The sequence below is a fragment of the Castor canadensis genome, chromosome 11, assembly GCF_047511655.1.
Source record: "Castor canadensis chromosome 11, mCasCan1.hap1v2, whole genome shotgun sequence".
Classification (NCBI taxonomy): domain Eukaryota; kingdom Metazoa; phylum Chordata; class Mammalia; order Rodentia; family Castoridae; genus Castor; species Castor canadensis.
The window spans coordinates 25,716,630-25,730,533 of record NC_133396.1 but is presented as its reverse complement, the minus strand read 5'-3'; the positions used below and the strand labels follow the sequence as shown (position 1 = coordinate 25,730,533).

Sequence of the window (13,904 nt, the reverse complement as noted above, 5' to 3'; positions counted from 1 at the left end):
TCTATAGATGGAAGAATTTCTAGGTCTTATCTCACCAACTAAAATGGACAGTTGAGAGCAACAGCCTAAAGCAAAATATCCTACCATGAGGAGAAGTCTAAGGATTTGCTAAGGCGGTAGGGATATAAACAGGTGAGCCAGGAAGTACTGACCAAGCTCAAAGGTACATCCAGATTGGAAGAATGAAACAGCTGAAGGAGGAAAAGAGTTGTATGTTGAGTTTAAGTTAGAGGTGGCAATCTCTATAAAGTTGGCATCCTGTGTCAGGCACTGTGCCAGGGACTTTACACACATCACACTGCTTAACTTTTAATACAAACTTGAAAAGTAGGTAGACAGACATCTAAGGAACTTGGAAGGTGGGGGTTAATACATAGATGAGGATGTTTGTGATGGGGTTATGAGAAGAAGTCTGTATATCTGGAAGCAGGTTTCAGAACTAACAGCTAAACACTATTACCTTTTCATACTCGACAGGTACTGTACTATACTAAACACTTTTGCAAAACATATTACCTATTAAATGATACTAAGATCAGTCACCCAAAAAATAAGCACAGAAAGGATTTAGGCCTTTGTTCCTATTTTGAATTGAGTATATTTGCTTCACAAAAGTAAACCAGATGATGGGGAGGGGTACGTGGAGAGCCAAGAAAGAACATCCTAAATGGGATATTACAATCCAGGGTGATTGGGGGGGCGGGGGGAGCCTGGGTTTCTGGAACAGATGTGAGAGTGGGACAGCTTTGGGATACCGTAAAATGGGTCCAAGGGAAGATCTGTTAAGTGGGGGAAACGATCCAGACCTGGGGAAGGAACCATGTGGTGGGGGTTTGAGGAAACGGAGGGTTAGAAAGGAAGGCTGGAGTCTGAGGCAGAAGCCAAGCAAGCACAGTAGGCTACAACCAGGGCTGGAAAGGAGACGAGGTGGGATCGATGGGTGGGGCCTGCGGGCAGCATCTAGGTAGGCTGGGGTGGGGAAGAGGGGCGGTGCAGAGGGCGGGAGGGGGTGTTACTGAAGTGCGAAAGGGTCGGGTTTCAGGCCAGAGGCATGGGGTGTGTGGGAGGGTGTCCGGAACCTGGACACAGGGTTCCGGGGAGGTCGCCGAGGGGCGGGGTCGAACCTGGGCCAGCTAGGAGGGGTTTGGAGTTTGTAGGGATAGGGGCGGGCAGCAGAAGGGACTTGGAAACCCCCCACGCCCCGGGCTGGCAAATTTGGGCCCGGGAACCTGGCGGAGGGAGTGAGTTGTAGCGGAGAAGGGTGGGGGGCAGGGAAGGTCGAGCCCCAGGGCTCGGGGCTGGGGGAGGAAAAACCCCGGCTCACCGCTTGATCCGGAGTAGACACTGCGGCGCGGTTCGCTCGCCGTCCCAGTCGGAGCTGAGCGTAGGGTCCCAGTGGCTAAGCAGCGCGGCCCCGTGGGCAGCCGCCGAGGGCGGGAGCCCGGGCAGCGGAGCCAGGCCGCTCCCCGGCCCCCCGGCCCCGCCCGCCGCCGCTGCCGCCGCCGCCCACACATCCGGCAGGAAAGGCGGCCCGAACCCACCGCCGCCGCTGCTGCTAACGCCGACCACACCAGCAACGCCGCTCGCCCCGGGGCCTGTCGCCCCGGCACCCGCCGTCGCCGTCGCCGCCTCCTCAGTCGGACTCTCCGCCATCGCTGCTTCGCTTCCGGGACTGCTCAGCAGCACGTCCGCCGACCAGAGCGGCCGCTGCTCCCGCACCACCGAGAGCCGGGCCAGAGTGTCCCCGCCCTCCGCTTCCCTAGCCCGGGCGGCGCTGGCTCCGCCCACCCCCGCCCCGACCAGCGAGAGGCGCTCTGCAAGAGCGTCCACCCACGGTCCTCCAGGGCGGGGGGCGGGGGCGGGGGCTGGAGGGCGGGCTAGGGTTCTGGGCTTGCGCTGGCGCTGCGCTCTGCGGGGAGAGCTGAGCGCCCGCTTCCACCCAGTGTTTTGTCTTCAGGTGTTGACCTGGGAGAAGAAAGTTGAAAGGAGTGGGTGGAGCGAGCCATATCCTCCCACTTAAGGAGGATGACACTCGAACACGCCCCTAGGGTAGGACTGGAGATCCAGCCTCCCTGTAGGACCCTTAGGGCCCTTCCTGTCCCAAAGGTTCAGTGATTGATGCGGCCTCCAAGGACAGGCTACCATTGACCCCTGTCTGCGGCAGAAACTAGAGGGAGGAATGAAATGCCACTTAGTTTCGGGTTTAGTGAAAGTATATACATATACTTGCATATGCAATTTATATGCAATATAATAAATTGTACATAAAATTTATATCGCATCAACTCTGAAAAAAATATATACGCAGGGCTGGTGAAGTGGCTCAAGTGGTAAGAGCGCAGGCCTAGCAAGCATAAGGTCCTGAGTGTAAACCCCAGTGCCGCCAATATGTATTTAAATGTATACACACACACAGTGCTGGGGATTGAACCCAGGGGCAAGCACTACCACTGAGTTACATCTCCAGCTTCAGCATATACTTATGAAAGGCCAGGCACCTTTGCTAGGCACTGCCCTGGGGATAATGAAACAAGTAGGCTTGGTAAAGGGAAGAAAAATCAGGCCTGACTCAAGCTCCATACTTTCTGGTCCCACAATTCCTTGAATATACAGGAATGAAAGGACTGAATAAATCCAGAGAGGATTCCTTAGGACTTTTCTGAGATCTGTAAAATGAAAAATAATCCTATGGTCTTCCAAAAGAAACCAAAAACTTCATTTTTTTCCTAGCAAGAATATAGGTTCAGAATATTGTCTGGGAAGCAGTGGTGTCAGATGTGTTTCAGAATTTACAGTGAAGTGCAGCATAGGGAAACACCCAGTAAAAAACTTACAGATACGTTTACAGCAAAGTCTGAATATTCATACTCGGGTATATTTATGAATATTTATACTGAGACAAATAGCCTTACTGGATTATGTTTTACAGGTAGATTTGCATTTACTTACTTATTTATTTATTTAGCAGTGCCGGGGTTTGAATTCAGGGCCTACACCTTAGGCCATTCCACCTTCCCTTTTTGTGTTAAGTATTTTTGAGGTAGGGTCTTGTGAATTATTTGCCCAGGCTGGTTTCAAACCACAATCCTCCTGATTTCTGCCTCCCAAGTAGCTATGATTACAGGCATGAGCCACGGGTGCCCTGTTTATTTTAATTTTTTTTTTTTTTTTTTTTAGGTGATACTGAGGTTTAAACTCAGGCCCTCATGCTGAGTTTACCACTTAAGTCGTTCCACTAGCCCAGATTTGTGTTTTTTAAAAAAGGCTGATGGGGCATGGTGGTGTATGTCTGTAATCCCAGCTAAACCTGGAAGCATAGGTAGAAGGATCATAGTCCTGAGGCTGGCCCTGGGCAGAAATTCAGGACCTTATCCTAAAAATAACTGGGGAAATGGCACAAGTGGTAGAGCAACCACCTAGCAAAGCCCTGGGTTCAAATGCCAGTTCCACTAAAAAAATATGTCTGGAACCAGGAGTAATATGCATGCCTGCAATCCTAGCACTCAGGAGGCTGAGGCAGGAGTATTGTGAATTCTAGGCCAGCCTGGGCTACCTGGGGAGACCCTGTCTCAAAAAGCCAAAACAATGGCTCATGTGACAGAGCACCTACCTTGCAAGTGTGAAGTAGCCTGAGTTCAAACTCCGGTCCCACCCAAAAAGAAAAAAAAAGTCTGGTTTTCAGAGCTTTGTGAATTTCCTATAATGGATTGTGAAGCTAAATAGTAATGGCCAGTATTTATTGAAAGCTAAAATTAAAAAATTTTTAGCTGCCATTTATCGAAAGCCAATGTCAGGCACTATATCTGTTTTGTGTGATTTATTCCTTTCACCATTCCTCTGATGTAAGTACTATTATTAGTGTGTTCTGATAGATAGAACAGAAGCATACCGAGGTTCAGTCACTTACACAGTGACACACTGAGAGCAAGTGGCAGAATGGGGCTACAGACTAAATCCATCTGACGCCAAAGAACGAGTTCAAACTACGCGACACTGTTACTGATTATATTTTACCTTGTAACTTTACTAATTATGGTCTTTTGATACCCGTTGCCTTGTCCCAACTTCTCCTAAGTGTGTATCTCTGTCTTAGCTCTAGACCATGTGTTATCAGTGAATCCAGCACAGGGCTTAGGTACTTAACATCAAGTGAAATGAATGAACACAGCATCTTATATAGATGTCATGTTTTATTGGTATAGTTTTTTTTTAATATGGAATGATTCACGAATTTACATGTCATCTCACACGGAGGCCGTGCCAATCTTCCCTGCATCGTTCTGATTTTAGTATATGTGCTACAGAAGCAAGCAATGGTGTAGTGTTTTACCACTACAATAAAGATGGAAGGGCAGGTGGCGTGGCTAAAGGGGTAAAGTGCCTGCCTGCCTAGCAAGCACAAGGCCCTGAGTTCAAAAAAAAAAAAAAGATGAAAGAATATCTATGAAAGGATACAAAAAAACCTGCTAACAGTGGTTCCTTCTGAATGGCTTGATTGCTAACAAGGTGGACCAAAGCAAATGCATTTATTTATTTATTTATTTATTTATTTATTTATTTTTGAATGTACTGGGGTTTAAACTCAGGCCTCACACTTGCTAGACAGGAACTCTACCACTCCAGCCACTCCACTTGCCCCTTTCCTTCACTTTTAAAGGGTTTCAGAATTTTGCTGGGGTATTATTTAATTTAGTAATGTGGTCAAGGTCAACTTTCAAGGGAAACTCACACAAAGAAAAGCTATTTCACAGCTCCTCTGCAGAGGCCCAAAGATGACCTGTGGTGTGAGAGGGCAGGAGGTATACCTATCTCCTCCTCACTATTGCACCTTATTTTCAGGTGCAAGTTCTGGCAGTGATAGAGCAACACTTTAGCTTTAGCTTCAGAGGAAAGAGGTGCAGGTTTTTATTTTATGATTATTATTTTTTTAAGTAGCAAAGTTTATTAAGTGAAAGAGGGACAGCTCTAGGGGAAGGAAGGGGTCCTGAGTGGGTTGTCCCGAGGTTCAGGTTTTTAATCTGCACCACACTCCTACCTTCCTTGGAACCCATTTCTGCATCCATACACGGACTCATGCCACCTGTCAAGGTTTTTCTGAGGATGAAGTATCATACGGTAAAGTAGCAAGTACTGGTGCCTCACTTGCCTGTCTCCCTTCTCTCGAGGCATTTGCTCATGATATTTTTTTCTTCTTGGAATACTCTTTCCCTCTACTCTACCAGAAGAAATCTTTGTAGTTTAACCTTTCTGAACCTCTGTTTCTCATCAGTAAAACTGGGAAAGAAATTGTAGCTACTAAAAAGATAAAAAATAATAATGAATGGGCATGGCTGGCCAGGGTAAATGTTCAATAAACTATTAACATTATTTTTACTCATCCTTCAAGGCTGGCTGAAACTTTACTCTCTGTGCCAAGCCTGAACACTTCCAGGGCTGTTTATTACTATTATTAATTAGTCAACTTTAATTACTCCCTCCTCTGGTTCTAATGGCCCATTATTCATACCTTTGTTATAGCACATACTACTTTTTATTTTAGTGGTTTTGTTATTCATCTGTCTAGCCATCAGCTAGGACATCCTCTAGGGCAGGAAGTGTGAGGCCCCTATCTAGAGCCTGACAATCAGTGCATGGTGCATAAATGCTGAACAGAATGAAATGAGGACACGCATGGTAGCCAGTTGCCCTTCCCCTCGCTGTAGGGCTTTAAGATTGTACCTCCTCCGCTTCAGATTTTTCCAAGAGCTGAGCCACAAGTCAAGGCCTGAAAGACTACAGGGGATGGGAGCTGCTTAAAGGACCAGTTCACCACCCACTACAGGTACTCAGGGGAGAAGAGGGCCAGAGAGATGCTAGCACAGGCCAAGGTGGCAGTGCTTTGTCCAGTGCTCATGAACTTTGCCAAGGCAACACTTGGCTGCTTTCCACTGGCAGGTTGGCAGGAGGGCAAGAGTACCTTCTGGAGCCACCCCATGTACTCTGGTGATAGCTGACAGCTCAGGGGTCTTTCCACAGTACTCCAGATCAAGTCTCCATTTCCCCCCCAGCACACAACTGCCCTGCATTGGGCCATCTTTTGGACCAACAAAAGTTGATAGCACCTTGTTCATGACATGTGTCCTCCCCAAAGGACAGGGGTTGGCAAGTGTCCCAGAGCTCAGGTCACTGCTGTGCCTCAACACTCTCAAATATATATATATACACCATGGGGCTGGGGATGTAGCTCAATGGTAAAGGGTACTTATCTGGCATATGTAGGGCCCTGATTTGATCCCCAGCACCAGGGCCCTCCTTCCCCTCGGCAGCCCAGACTTTTGTTTTGGCACGATGCCAGGAATAAATGAAACTTACTCCACCAGGACATAAATTCTGAACTAAAAGGAAAAAAATCAGAGCTTGGACTGCATAGCTTGAGGCTTCTAAGTAATAATAGCTATATAATAGCTATAATCATTTTATAATATATTTCATTAACTTTTTTTTTTGTGGTACTGAGGCTTGAACTCAGGGCCTACACTTTGAGCCACTCCACCAGCCTTTTTTTTTTTTTTTTTTTTTTTTGTGGTAGGTTTTTTTGAGATAGGGTCTTGTAGACTGTTTGCCAGGGCTGGGTTCGAACCACAATCCTGATCAGCTAGTATAGGCATGAGCCACTGACATCCGGCACTCATTAACTCCTTTTTTTTTTTTTTGTGGCAGTACTGGGGTTTGAACTCACAGCCTTGAGCTCACTCAGCAGGTGCTCTACCACTTGAACCATGCCCCAGCCCTTTTAGCTTGTAACTATTCTTCAGATACGGTCTCAAGCTAGGGCAGGCCTTGAACTGCAACCTTCCTACCTCCATCTGTCAAGTAGCTAAAATTATAGGCACCATATTACCAAGCTCGGCCCTCATTAGATATCTCTTAATACAGCTTAATAAATATTCCATGGATCTATTTAATTCTGTGTATAATATATATATTACATCTCATTTTTATATGTATTAAGTATATCTCATTTTGTCACACCCACTACAAATTTTTCTTATCCTCATTGAAGAGATAAAGAAATGACCACTCAGAGGAGGTAACATCTTAGTGCATAACAGGCCTGGGATTTGTCTTTCTGACTCCCATTTGTTTTTGGCAGGGCCTCATGCTTGCTAAGCAGGTGCTCTTTCACTTGAGCCACTCTGCCAGTTCTCACACCTATGTTCTTCACCACCATGGTGAACTCATGGTGCTGGGCATTGGACCCAGAGCCTCACATGTGCTGGGCAACTGCTCTACCACTGAGCTACACCCCCTGCCCTATGCTGAACTCCTAAAACGGTGGTCCCCAATTGTGTTTTGGTTATTACCCTCTGAGAATATGATAAAAAATATAGACTTCTCCCAAGAACAAAACGTGTCTGTATAATACTTTGCATTAGACAAGATGGTCCCATCCGTGGGCCAATCCACATACCCTCACAGACCTGGATGAAGAACGTCAGTGATGAGGTTATGGGAGTAACTAGCAAGTTATGGGTAGAGAATCATCCTCCCTTGAACCTCACTCCCAGTCCTGCCGGGTTTGGTAAGCCCAGCAATTTCAAGGTTGTTTAGAGCTCTGGATGAAGGGAGATTCTTAGTCTAAAAGAGAAGCTTTCTGGCACTTCATGGGAAGGAAAAGGCAACCACCTTCCCTGGGGGGGCTATTCCTTGATTACCTCCAGAGCTAGTGACCCAGCAAGGATGCTAGTGTGATATCCCAAAGGGTGATGGTGTTCCATTTGTGTAATGCCATTACCAGTTAATCCATAGCTCCCTTGGTGACAGAGTGGCTGCCAGTTCAACCTCAGCCCTGAGATTGCTGGGCTGTTTGAGGGAGTTATTAAAGGATAAGAAGGTGACAGCAGATTATGGTAGACCACTAGTTCTCAACTTGTTGTGATTTTGCACCCCATCCAGGGGACATCTGTCAATACCTGAAATTTGTCAGTTTCAAATTTCATCCCGGTCACAACTGGGATGGTTGGTACCAAGTGGAGTAGAAGGGTGCTGTTGAACCTATACATCACATGGGAGAACCCCTGCCCCCAAAAAACTATTTGGCCCCAAACACGCCAAGATTGAGAAATCTTTTGTTAGAAGGACTGAGATTGTTGAATAAAATGTTAGGTGGGTTTGGTTTGTTGGCCTACTCCTCAACCTTGGGCAAGTAGCTCAGCTTGTGCAAACCTCAGATGAGCCGGCACAGTAAGAACACAGGTTCAGGGATTCGAATGCTGGCTTTATTAAACAGCTGTGACCTCAGGCAGGTTGCCTTATCTCTCCGAGTTACCCCGTTTTTTTGACCCATAAAAATTTCTTCCGTAGGAATGTTGGACCTTAACCATGCAAAGTGTTTAGCACCATGCCTGACACACAGAGCTCAAATGTCAGCCCATTATTACAACTCATGTTAACCTCCTTGCTTTCGCTTCTTGAACTTCTACAGTGTAAAGCTTCTATGGGCACTGCTTCTGTTCTGTAGATGTCATTATCTCCTGGAAGGCAAGAATCTTTTAGATTTGCCTCCCTCAAGGTCCCTAGGAAGTCCCTTAGTTCCCAAGTGCCTGCATGACTGTCTTTAAATTGTATGCAAATGGATGGTCTTTTTTTTTTTTTTTTGGTGTTGGGGAAATGAACCCAGGACTTCAGGCATGCTAAGCACACACAAGCAAGCTACCCCGCTGAGCTACAATCCCAACTTTTCTGTGTATTTTAGATCTCTTTGCCAGTTGCCTTTAAGCTGAAAGGTATTCTTAACACTAATTAGGAATGTTTTTGATTTCACCATTTCTCAGAAGTTTTGCAGAAACCTGAGGTGTTAAGTTTTCACAAAATGGATTCCACTTACAAATTATTTCCTTTGAAACCATCCAATTTGCAATAGACCATGTCCCCAAGTACCTCTGTATTAATTTTGTCTATGACTTGCTCCTACTTGGGTTCAAAAGAACAGCAATTAGCTAGGTGTCGTGGTGTGCACCTGTAGTTCCAGCTGCTTGGGAGGATGAGGCAGGAAAATCACTTGAGTCCAGTAATTTGAGGCTAGCCTGGGCAACATAGTAAGAATATACATATATATTCATGGATAAATATCTATATTTGTAATATTTACATTTAATATCTGTATTATACTTACAGCAGCTGTCAATAAGCTGATAAGCTTAGTTGTATGCCACCTGGACTGTCAGTGCCACTTTAGCCAAGTGGCGGTATCAGGAGGCCTGGACACAAACTTTCAAAGCATAAGGACAAAGCCTACATGTGCATGAAGTTAGCAATTCGTCAGTTGGTACATCCTCCGAAAGCACTCTTTTTATCCCTGGCAAAGCTAAGATTATGAAGTCTCCAAGAGCAGGGAATGTACCTTCTCTTTTATTGAAGAACATTTTGACACTAATGAAAATGAGACTTCCAAATGGAGCTAGATATACACCAAAAGGACCTACCTCCTCCTTGAAAACTTGTGTTAACTTCTTGGAAATGCAGTTTCCCTATCTGTGCCATCTTAATTGTTACATGACCAAAATGAACATTGCTAGGGCTGTAATTCAGTGGCAGAGCTCTTGCCTACCCTCAAAAGGCCCTGTATTCAACACCTATCCAACAACCTCACAAGGCCAAAGGACAGAGGGACAGGCATACAGGTTTAGAGAAATGTTTAATGGTAAAGCTTAGCATACTGCTGCACCAGGGATGGGGGGGAAGGAAAAAGAAAACTAATGGAACAAATGGCAGTTAGGTTTAGGATGGCCTGGGGGAAGAATTCCCAGTTCTGCCTCTTACTTGCTCTGTGACTTTGGACAAATAATTTTGCTTCCCTAAGCATGGGCCTCTCATGTACAAAGCAGGTTTAATGTTTGCTCTTTTTTCTTTTGTTCTTTTGCTGGGGCTGGCCTTGAACTGTGATCCTTCTGATCTCAGCTCCCAAGTAGCTAGGATTACAGGTATGAATCACTGGTGCCCAGCTTAATGATTGTTCTTATAATGCACAGGATTGTTGCAAATACACTTGGAAGGACTTGGTGTAAATTAAGCACCTCAAAAATGTTACATATTGCTTGGCAGCAGTGGCTCAGGCTTGTAATCCCAGCTACTGAGGCGGCAAGAGTAGCGTGCAGTTCAAAGCCAGCCCAGGCAAGCAGTTCACAAGACCCTATTTTTAAAATATCCAACTCAAAAAAGGGATGGTGGAGTGGCTTAAGCAGTAGAGCACCTGCCTAGCAAGTGTGAGGCCCTGAGTTCAAATCCCAGTACCACCAAAAAAAAAAAAAGAAAAAAGTTACATATTAATAAACTTGAAGGGAACAAAGCACCAACCACTACTTCTCAGACAAATCCACATTCCTCCTGGAAGATGATGAATCCCCCTCTATGTTCACACAGTGCTGCTTCTCAGCCCTGGAGACTTCCAAATCATCAAAAGCTGACCCAAGTTCCTCTTCCCACTTTCCCACCAATGCCCTCCCAAGGCCAAAGGACAGAGGCACAGACATATGGGTTTAGAGAAACGTGTTTAATGGTAAAGCTTAGTCTACTCCAGCACTAGGAATGGCACGGAGTCGAAGCAGCAGGGACGGCTGGGTGACCTCCACGGAGACTCACATGGCAAAGAGGATGAGGAAGGCGACCATTAAACAGAAGAGCCCCATGGCTTCAGACAGGGCGAAGCCCAGAATGGCATAGGAGAAGAGCTGCTGCTTGAGAGACGGGTTCCTGCCAAGAACAGAGATCGATGCCAGCCCGGGGACAGAAAGGATGAGGGCAAGGCTAGAAGGTACAGGGGGGTAAGGTACAACTCGGAGAGGGCCTAGCCTGCATGTATCCTGGGGATTTGGAAGGGCAAGCAGAGTATCAACTTGGCAAGCTGAAGTGATCCAGGTTGGACACAAACTTAAATTCTAATTTAGAGGTCACTGGAGAAAACAGGAGGTAGATGAAATCAACCTGAAGGCTCCAAAGGGAGCACCTGCTGAGGCTTTGCCCAGATGGGATGAACTTACAGTTGGAGATGCTAGAGGCCACCCCAAATTTACCTGGCATAGCCAATGATCAAGCTGCCAAACACGGTTCCAATGCCGGCTCCTGATCCAGCCACACCGACTGTGGCGGCCCCAGCACCAATAAACTTGGCTGCTGTGTCAATGTCCCTAGAGACGGCACTGGTCTGGAACTCCCGTCGGGCCACCTGTAGTGGTGAGCTGCTGCAGGAAGGCTAGGAGAGTGAGGATATAGTGAGGCAGGAAGACAGGTGGCTGACTCCACCCCCTCACCCCACCCACCTGAGCTCTGAAACAAATTGCCTGACAAACACAGAATACTCTGAATGCTGGGAGAATGTTAGAAATTAGTCCTAGAATCTGTTTTCAGACAGGGTTAGGGAAATTTTGTGGGTTAGGCAAACCTCCCTTGTGCAAGTTTCTCACCTACAATATTGCCTTTGAAGACTTAGAACTACAAGAACATAACAGATCCTCTAATTTCCCTCCTACTTAGTTAGGCCTAAAGGCAATTTAGTTAACCTCAGGAACCCCTGCCTAGGGAGATCCCTAAGAGGGGCCCTACTTCCTTACCTGTTTAGATGGGGCTTCTGGCCTACTCAGGAGGGAGGCAGACACAGGCCTGATTAGACCCCTGGTACAACAGCGGATCTGTAAAATCAGAAAAACATTTTCTCCAAGTCAAGCAAGAAAAACAAACACTATAAAAATCAAAGAGAAAAAGTTTATTGTATGTCAATGTATGTTTGCTTCTACCACATAGGCTTGTACCAGAAACAGCTGTCCTGAGAGCCTGGCATAGTTAGCAGTGGCAACCATCAAACCTTGGGAGGGTGAGCAGGTGGATAATGGATTTAAATATGCCTAGATTCACTTTCATGGACACAGCCTTAATTAGTTTCCCAGAATGGAAAACCCACACTAATATCATATTAGGAAGAGGAAGGGTTTGTACCCAGATCACCAAACAAAAAGGGGGAGGGGGTTTAGTAAAATAGTCTCGATACTACACATCCTTCATGGAGTGGGCCAAGAAGCTTGGTATGACTCCTGGCACACCCATCTAAGGAGATAAGGAGAACCCTCTAAAACATGGATGGCTTTGTTTCTTTCTTTCTTTTTGAGACAGGGTCTCTCTATGTAGCCCAGGCTGGCCTCAAATCCTAAGCCTCTTGAGTGCTGGTATTATAGGTAAGACCATGCCCACTGATAACACGGCTTTCTTGAAATATTCTTTAGTGCAAGGATTCCTAAACTTGGCTGAACACTGGAATCACTGGGGAGTTCTAAAATGCATTCCACTCCATTCCCAGAGTCTGATGTAATTGGTCAACGGTGCAGCATGGACACGAGTCTTAATTGCTCTCCTGATGATTCTAAAGAGCAGCCAAGCTTGACAATCACTGGTTTCGTGGGTTGTCTAGCTATGGCCAAGCAGACTGAGGGTAAAGGTCAGATCTAGACTCTCTAAGGACACGCCAAAGCCAAGATAGCTTGGTTTACAAGCCCAAATACACAGGGGTTACCTGCATCAGATCATTCTACAGCCTCCCCAGTGAGCCAGCATCACCAGGATGTAAAGATCCTTTCAGTGCATTCATTAAACATCGATGTAAACACCAGCCGCAGCTTACCAGAACTGGAGAAATGAGAAGTGCCCCGGTGGTCTGCATTTTTTTCAATCTGCAGAGACAAAAATAATATATAAATTCGATTAAAAAGAGAAAGAAAAGTAATAATAATTCCTCTGAAAACTTGGTTGTTTGCTTATAGTGGCGACCTTCTGTCGTCCCCTTCACCCCCGCGGTCCTCCCCGGACCCTCTCTTCCTTGCATCGCGCCCGGACAGAGGAGGGCATTAGAGGTCAGAGGGACAGCGTGGACTCCCGGGGCAACCACCTTCTGCACAGCAGGTGGGTCTGCAGAGGGAAAGCCACCGAGATCGGAAAGTCAAAGAAAAGAGGCTCAGGCCCCAGAAATGTTGCGAAAGGAGACGGTCTCCCGGGAAGACTGGAGGCAGATATTGGGCAGATGCCATGAAGGATCCTGCCCATGTTACACAGCTGTCCTTTACTCGCCTCAATATTGGCCGTTTATCGCTCATTACCGTTGGTAATTAATATTAATTAGCAAGGCTATAGACTCCCATCATCTCTCCCAGCCCCGGGGGCAATGCCCCTCCACACGACTCAGCTCTAAACTCTACCAGCCGCAGGTTCCTGGCCCCAAGTCACCTACACTCCCACTCCCCTGCAGCCCCTGCTCGGCCCACGGCGATCGCCCAGCTCAAGGTGACTGACTCACCTCTCAGCTTTAGCCCTTGGTCTCAGCGCTCAGTTCCCCCACCCACGTGTCCTGGGGTCCCTCCACTCTCATTGGCTGCAATTCACCCGCGTCTCCATTGGTTGACGTCATCAACTCCTCCTTTCTTATTGGTTCTTTACAGCTTCTTCCTTTCTCTCTCCACAACAGCTTCGTGGCAATTCCCGCCTCCATGCGGATAAAGGCGGGGCTTTCCTCCTAGATATGGTCTGCGATTGGGTGAGGCCTGAAATGCTCGACAGTAGAGTCGACCCGGCTGGGAGGTTCCATAGCCTTCTGCACAAAATGGCGACCAGGGTGCAAGTCGAAGAAAAGGCGTGGGATTGATGACCGGACGCCTGACGCAAGCAGACACATGACCTTGGTCCCTACCCTTCATTGGGTCTGGGGGCGCGTTGCATTTTGGGATTTGTAGTCTAGTTGGAGACACCCCTCCCCCCAAGGGCAACTGAGATCCCGCGAGATATTGCTACTGAGGCAGGGACGACGCCTTTGCAGCAATTCCCACTTCAGTGATTTGTGGAAACTTCTGCTTCCGCCACGGATAATAAAGGCCCATTGCAAAGTT

At 46.9% G+C, this 13,904-nt stretch overlaps 2 protein-coding genes, 1 long non-coding RNA gene and 1 other non-coding gene across 6 annotated transcripts in view; 1 reads left to right on the top strand and 3 right to left on the bottom strand.

The window, feature by feature from the left end:
• The window catches only part of Ube2z (ubiquitin conjugating enzyme E2 Z), an 18,199-nt gene extending 16,443 nt beyond the window's left edge, over nt 1–1,756 (bottom strand). The window contains exon 1 of the mRNA XM_020173942.2: nt 1,325–1,756. Coding sequence (XP_020029531.1) covers nt 1,325–1,653 — 329 coding nt within the window. The 5' untranslated portion in view covers nt 1,654–1,756. The remainder of the gene's footprint in view (nt 1–1,324) is intronic.
• The window catches only part of LOC141413750 (uncharacterized), a 14,288-nt gene extending 384 nt beyond the window's left edge, over nt 1–13,904 (top strand). Inside the window, exon 2 of the long non-coding RNA XR_012438622.1 lies at nt 13,487–13,904. This is a non-coding gene — a long non-coding RNA (uncharacterized lncRNA). The remainder of the gene's footprint in view (nt 1–13,486) is intronic.
• Nucleotides 4,209–4,310, bottom strand: LOC141414363 (U6 spliceosomal RNA). Its single transcript, XR_012439413.1, has one exon. It is a non-coding gene; the product is annotated as a U6 spliceosomal RNA (small nuclear RNA).
• On the bottom strand, nt 10,517–13,394 carry Atp5mc1 (ATP synthase membrane subunit c locus 1). 3 transcript variants are annotated; one of them, XM_020173934.2, is made up of 5 exons: nt 13,319–13,394; nt 12,650–12,698; nt 11,589–11,666; nt 11,052–11,230; nt 10,517–10,731 (listed from the first exon to the last, which is right to left on the bottom strand). In XM_020173934.2, the coding sequence occupies exons 2-5, from the start codon at nt 12,686–12,688 to the stop codon at nt 10,617–10,619; spliced, it is 411 nt and encodes a 136-aa protein (XP_020029523.1). In that variant the 5' UTR covers nt 12,689–12,698; nt 13,319–13,394; the 3' UTR covers nt 10,517–10,616. The 3 variants fall into 3 exon arrangements, with proteins under 3 accessions (XP_020029523.1, XP_020029522.1, XP_020029524.1); XM_020173933.2 differs by having other exon boundaries at nt 13,249–13,328; XM_020173935.2 differs by lacking the exon at nt 13,319–13,394 and adding an exon at nt 13,253–13,312.